The sequence below is a fragment of the Astatotilapia calliptera genome, chromosome 15 (assembly GCF_964374335.1).
Source record: "Astatotilapia calliptera chromosome 15, fAstCal68.1, whole genome shotgun sequence".
NCBI lineage: Eukaryota > Metazoa > Chordata > Actinopteri > Cichliformes > Cichlidae > Astatotilapia > Astatotilapia calliptera.
This window is the reverse complement of record NC_137436.1, coordinates 6,201,539-6,208,410: the sequence shown is the minus strand read 5'-3', so window position 1 is coordinate 6,208,410 and position 6,872 is coordinate 6,201,539. Positions and strand designations below refer to the sequence as shown.

General features: G+C 38.5%; 1 protein-coding gene across 3 annotated transcripts; it reads right to left on the bottom strand.

The window, feature by feature from the left end:
* Positions 1-230: 230 nt before the first annotated feature.
* stx7l (syntaxin 7-like) lies at positions 231-6,872 on the bottom strand. 3 transcript variants are annotated; one of them, XM_026143398.2, is made up of 10 exons: positions 6,735-6,872; positions 5,046-5,138; positions 4,869-4,938; positions 4,521-4,611; positions 3,883-4,020; positions 2,548-2,597; positions 2,364-2,454; positions 2,178-2,250; positions 1,961-2,043; positions 231-1,701 (listed from the first exon to the last, which is right to left on the bottom strand). In XM_026143398.2, exons 2-10 carry the CDS (start codon positions 5,128-5,130, stop codon positions 1,606-1,608), a joined length of 777 nt encoding a protein of 258 aa, XP_025999183.1. In that variant the 5' UTR covers positions 5,131-5,138; positions 6,735-6,872; the 3' UTR covers positions 231-1,605. The 3 variants fall into 3 exon arrangements, with proteins under 3 accessions (XP_025999183.1, XP_025999184.1, XP_080146098.1); XM_026143399.2 differs by having other exon boundaries at positions 2,548-2,594; XM_080289972.1 differs by having other exon boundaries at positions 6,501-6,743.

The window sequence follows — 6,872 nt, the reverse complement described above, 5'->3', positions numbered from 1 at the left end:
CCCCCCACCCCACCCACCTCCACCTCCCTTTTCCCCCTCTTTCTTCCATTTGTTACTGAAAAGGAAAATGAATCAAAATAAAGTTTTAAAAATATATTTCAAAAAAATTATTAATTTGCTATCTCACTTCAGCTTTCTACCTCCAACTTGGTAGCAGTACAACAGTCTCAGAAAGTGCATAATCTAGTTTCAAGTATCCTACAATTTTGGTTAAAAATCACTCTTCACACTTCAGATTCTGAATTTTTATTTAGCAAATAGAAGACAGTTCGCACGCACACACACATAATTTTCCATCGGGTTCAAATACAGAAGCATGACAACAACAGTGTTAGTGTTTACTAATACAAGGCAACTTAGGATACTTTGCATTAGTATATTTTGGTTTAAGATCGGTCGTCTAATTATTTGTTTTTAAAAACAAGGGATAAGAGAGTTCTCACAGAAAATAGTGACAACTTTCCTTCAGCTCTTACGTAATTTGCTCAATTAGATGCCTTTTCCTGAGAACCACAAGTGAATGCCAAATAACCTACAAATGCTCTCACTGTGTATTACTTGACTTTGCACTATTTACTGTGAATATTTTACTTCAATCCTTTGTGTGACAGGCAGTGAAATGAAAAGGATTTCCCTGACAAGCTAAAAGAAATAAGTCCCTACTGAATGTACAAACATGATTATTGGAAAAAGGAAAAAAAAAATGGGACGCTGGGTAAAACATTTTTTTCATGGTTGGCTACGTTTTCTGTGTTCACTGCATTCTGCTTTTACTTACATTTTACACAGCGCTGCCATTTTCCCAGAATTGGTCTCATAATAACAAACCCTTCCCCTTATTATTTGGAGTGTAGTCTAACGTCTTAACAGCAAGATTAAAGTTGCACTTGCTTTTATTTTTGTTATACATAAGACTGAATAAAAATCAAATCACTTGAAATATTGGAAACAACAGATAAAAACACTGTTGCCCCTCAGAGGCTTTAAATATTCTGACTGTAGTTTGGCTACATTTTACTGCAACCCACACCTAGCGCTTGTTCATTTCCACTTAATTTACATACTGCACTTCATTGTTTTATTGCTGAGAAACTTATAGTATGTGGATTTTGCATATGTAACCAGACAAAAAGAGGCAGCTGCAGCAACGTCCCCTACCAACATGCTGCTTATTGCACCCAGGAGCGTTGTGTGTATTGTGTACATTCAATTTATTGGAGCGACTCCACATTGCTAGGGCAGGACGTACTCAACAACAATGACTGCCACTAAACACGAATACTCGCCTCTTTCATCTGATAAGTCTTCCATTTCAGAGGAAACCATGCCTAAATCAGACACTGATCATGACAATAAAGCTACCAGAGCTAGATTTGCTTCACAGCAAACAAGGTTGTAGTCCTGACATTGAGGACTACAATATCTTAAAAACATAATTGATTTAAAAAAAAAAAAAAAAAGCTTAAAAAAAAAAAAAAGAGACGGTGTTTCAATCTTTTTCCCCTCTGTCAGTTTTTGAAGAAGAAAAAGATTAAGAATGAAATTTCATTCTTGGTCCATGGTGATAAACACAGGAGGAGGAGGAGGAGGAGGAGGAGGAAGCCCTCAGGCTTTGAGGGAGCCCCAGATGATTAGTCCTACTACAACAGCAACAACAACCAACACTATCAATATAATGCAGATCTTCTTCCGGGAGCTTTGCTAGAAGAAAATAAGCAGAAGGAATTTAATGTTTTTGAATTTTCTTTCCTTTATGATCTAACTAATAAGTTGATTAAATGATGTAGAGTCATGCACACATTCTGCTTTACAGAAACGGGCTCTAACAACCAGTCTTGCTTTACTAATCCAAGTTAAAATCTCATTTTTCTAGCATTTATTACAGCTCATCTGTCTTTTCATACTCCTGTTCCTCACCACTTCTGTCATATCATACATTAAGATATCTCTGTCACATTACCTGGTGGCCTGCAGCTCGGGCCAGCTGGTGCACCCCTTTCTGGATATTGGTCTCGGTATTCTCCACGTTGGCTTCTATGCTATCTGCAGGAAACAAAACAAAATACATAATTTACTTGCGGTAAGAGTAGAAACTGCACAATCCTGCTCACTGAGCCGTAAACTGTCAATGTGAAGCTGTTACACCTGTCAGCATTAACTTACTGAAAGATTCTTACCTATCATGTCTCCTTGCTCGTGGACCATCATACCCAGGTCCTTGAAGATGTCATTTATGTCTACGATGTCAGACTAAAAATCAAGAGAGCCGGTCCATATTCAAGAGGCACTTACAGTATGTTTGTGACTTTGTGTTTGTGGAATTTTCTTTGCACAGATATTAGGTGTTGAAATTTGATCCCTACCTCCAGCTGCCTTAGAGCTGATTCTCTCTCCTGGATCAGTCTCAGATCTTCTTCAGTGACAGCGTCAGCCTGAACCTGTATCTGGGAATCACTGCATACAGATGCAACTAGAGTAGTTAAAACATTATTTACTATAATAATAAAAAGCAGAAAGAATAATACTGTTCAGAAACAGTGGGCTTACCTCGGTATAGGAGGAACATTTCGAAAGCTGTCTTCAGGCTGACCACCCTGCTAGAAGTCAATTGAACACATTTAAGTCTTATTGTTGCAAATCTGCAGAGGTCCTTCTATTCCTGATTATGGGTATAGCAATGATTCAGTAAGTACAGAATGTCCTTTGCTGCAATATGTAAGTAAAAGAAAAAGAATTATTCAGTATTTGCAGAACACTTCATTGTTAAAATATATGCATGGCCAAGTTGAATAAATTCACCTTGCAGCTTTATTTACTGTGCAAAAATAAATTATTAAACATAGCAGCAGTAACACGCTGTTCCTACTTATCAGCAGCATAGCAGATAAAAAAAAAAAACTTTGAGTGAAGCGAGATAAGCAAGAGTGAGATACGGGAACACAGCTGTGAGTGGGTCCAATCATGGGAATCTGTGACTACAACAATCACAATTAAAGATACTTTTTGATTCACAATCATGTGACAGCTTCATGTGAAACTACTTCTGAACTGACGCCTGCGGTTACAACAATTTTAAGAGAGGAGTGAAACTGTAACCAGCTGTGACTATTTCAAGCAAGCACTGTGGTGGAATACAGTGCAATAACAATTTTATGTGGATTTTTGTAAAAATAAAAAAGTAGACATTTCTCAGCAGAAGCCGACATACTGATGAGAGAAACCCAACAAGGTTTGTGAACGAGCACTTTGTGACAGTGGGGAGAGAAAGATAACCCCCTTAACATGCAGCAGAACTACACTCAGCGATGGTGACCATCTGCCTCGGCAGGCTGGGGAGAGGGGAAGCAGAGAGTGAAAACAGTAAGAAACATGAAAGTGAGAACAAACACTAGTGAAATCTGCTGCTGAAAGGAAAAAGGCAGTGAGCCTTGATGTACAGCACCTACTTGTTTTGCTGGATTGTTAGTGCAAAGCTTAAACAAGCTACTAAAAAGCTTTGCATAAAACCATTTTTTATTTTATTTTCTATGGTTTCAAGAATGTCTAATTTTCAAGTCTCTACTCTTCTGTAGGTTTTCAATAGGATACCAAACATATTCTCCTCTGCTATCCATCACAAGCACTTATGCTGACAAAAATCGCCTGTATGTGTCGTCCAGTTTATGGCTAAGCAGAAAAACACAACACTTCTTAAACAGCACTTCACACGCGTGTCAAAAGACCTGAATTCCGTCTAAATCTACGCAATGATGTAATATATGTGTTTACATTTATAGCAGTGGCTTCACCCCACTCTCATACTCCCATACAGTACCTATTTTATAACTGTCGTTTAATGCTCTACCCAACAACTTGGTGATCTGATGACAGGCAGTTACTTACAGACAGTCTGGAGCTGGCTCTGACTCTGGCCACAAACTCCTTCTCTTTGCTGGCGGCATCTCGCTGCGACTTTTGAAAGCTGTTCAGAGCAGCGGAGAAGTCGTTCAGCAGGCGCTCTCTCTGTATCTTTCTCTGACGCTAAAGTAAACACAAAAATATTGTAAACAGATGAACAAATGGACTTGTCAGAACTATGGTCTGTAGTTAATCAGTCTGGTATGGTACCACAGATTCTACAGAAAAGATGGATTACAATGTTCATTGGTCAGTGGACTGCTATTTTGAACATTTAGATGTTGCCATGGTTTCTTTGGAACTACAAGTAACCACTTTGAATGAAAGAGTGAAGCGCTATGATGTGATATATAAATAACAATTATAGCTAAGAAGAAGCCAAAAGCATTTTTGTTTCAATCTGTCAACACGTTTATTTCTGCAGTGAAGCTGTGAAGTTGGGCATTTAACATGGGAGTCTATGAAGACTGACTCAATTTTGTAACCAGGCCCCAGGGACATGTGAGGAACTACAGCCTTTGTGCCAGTGAGTTTATTTTTCAGACAGAAAGAGAGGTTGTTCTTTGTGGTTTGCTTGACTGTGACAAACCTTTTAGATCAGGAAGACTTTAGAAACTCATTACCTGATCAGGTCCGACTGGGAGTGCAGTAAAAGCTTTCATCAGTCGGTCAGTCTCCTTTGCCAAGTGGTTGCCTTGTTGCTGCTTCTGTTGACTAATGACATTAAAAAATGAATTTGTTAAAGTAGAGAATAGTACTCAGACATTACAAAGACAAAGGATGGTAGGCATAATACTGTGCATAGGTTTAAAAGGAATCAGAAGTAATTTAGAGTATATAAAAAAAATTAGCCGGCATTAAACATTGCTGTAATAGTCTAACATTTTCTACGCTTGCACATTTACACTTTCACTAAGATACTTCTGATAACAGCCCAGGTATGTAAATCCAACCAAGCCCCAGTAACTCACATCGTCTGTAGTAGCTGGCTGCTGTCCTGTTCAGTTCCCAGCACAGAGATTGCCCTTTGCAGCTCGGAGGCTGGCAAGAAAGTCACAGAGAAGCATGTTGTTTATTTGTATTGAAGTGTGTCCACGTGTTGGACGCGCTGGCTGACAATAATGCGTTTTTATGTGTGCATTTCTTACTCAGCAGTGTGATCTTCTGGATGTTGGAGCTGATCTGGTTAACCAAAACACTGGGCTCCTCTGGAATCCCAGCCTGGTAGGCCATGATGAAAGCTACGAGGACACACAAGACCACAGGCTTCACTCGACTCGCTCATGAGTTAACAGTGAGATCTAATTAGCGTCTGGAGTCAGCTCACTGTTCTCGTGACTGTCATGTGTAGAAAAAAAAAAAGGAAAAAAAAAAAAAAAAAAAAAGAGGCTTTCGGGGTGAAAGCATTTGTGTAGATATAGTATAATCATTGTATTTTGCAAATTTCCAAGAAGAGATGTTGCAACTGTGTTTCTATTTATGGCGTCTTTGGCATTAGTACAGCATTAAATACAAGATAAAACAGTGATTTCTGTGATCTCCTCTCCCCAAAAATGATGCAACGTTTGTGACACCCCCTTACATTTCACCTTCTTTCTACAGGTTTTCATCTTGAAGCAAAGCTCCAGAAATATCTGTTGAGAAGCTCACTACTATCTTTCACTGGGTGCTTCTTAATACTCATGAACTCAGTCTGAGGTTTTATTCTCACACAACACAGTAAAGCCTGCCACACGGCTGGTGTCCTCATTGCTCACAGTGTTTAATAAATTTGAGTTCAGAGCTCTGAGAAGGCAAGTTTATTTCTTTTATACAGGAATACAGTGGACCCACCCCCAAACACTGAGTACAGTGTGTGATTAGTCACAGTAAGCTTACGCTTCAAGCTAAGAGGAGCAAGGCTGGAAGCTGAAATAGTAAAGTGAAGGAGTGGCTTAAATAAATCACTTTATAATATAACTCATGACCTAGAAATGGTTCAGAGGTCCAGCTTCTTTGGAATGTGATACTGTAAACATGAGTAACCTGAAACAATAAAAAATACTGTAACAATAACAAGTTTTATGCTGGTACTTATCCACTAAAAACACTGCGAAACTAATACACTTACATTATTGAGGGATCACACAAATGATCATTACAGCTAAAATGATTTGATATCAATGCTGTGAAATAAAATATTATAAATATGCTGCAGAATTAAAATATTTTCATCTTTTAACCTTAAAAAAAAAAAAACAGCTATCAAGGCCAAAAGGAAAGTCCTACAGTCTGATAAAGGTGCTCATATCATACTGTACAACCTGAAGTGAAGGAGTGTTGGGCCGGGAATATTTAGCACAAGCTCCTCATGCAGACTTCCTGACTCAAAAAAGACTGAAACTTAGTATGCAAATAGCCACCTGCTAAGAAACTGTCACAGTGACAGGATATTTCTCGTTTGCTTTAATTAAAAATTAAAGTGTGATTAGGGTTAATTAAACCAACGTGCATGTTCTGTTTCTGTCTCCTTGCCAACAAGGAAAAAATGCGGAAATCACCAGAGTATTTTTTTATGCCATCCACATGAACGGATAAACTGCAAATACTTAGTTATGACCTACTTGTGTTTGTTGGGGTTAACGCTGTCCTAATGTTACCCGTACACTGCTCTTCATTTTAACATTAGCGGGTTTAAGAGTCATGAAGTTACAAGGGAAGTCAGTATGAAGATGTTTGTCGCTTTTCGTTGTAAAACAAAACAACCTCGTAAAAATACGTTGGTCGTCTAAAACGTTAGTGAAATTGTCAAGAATGACTAAAAGTTTACTTGAGTTGTGTAAAAGTTTGAACTTTACCTTTCTCGTGACTTGTTTCTTGCGTCGTTGTGCTTCCTGATTTTTACTTTTGGCCACTCCTCCGTCACATGATGTCTGCTGCACTCCCAGCGAGATCGCAGCTGTAAATTAAAGGTGTCAAACGGTAACATAATGCAG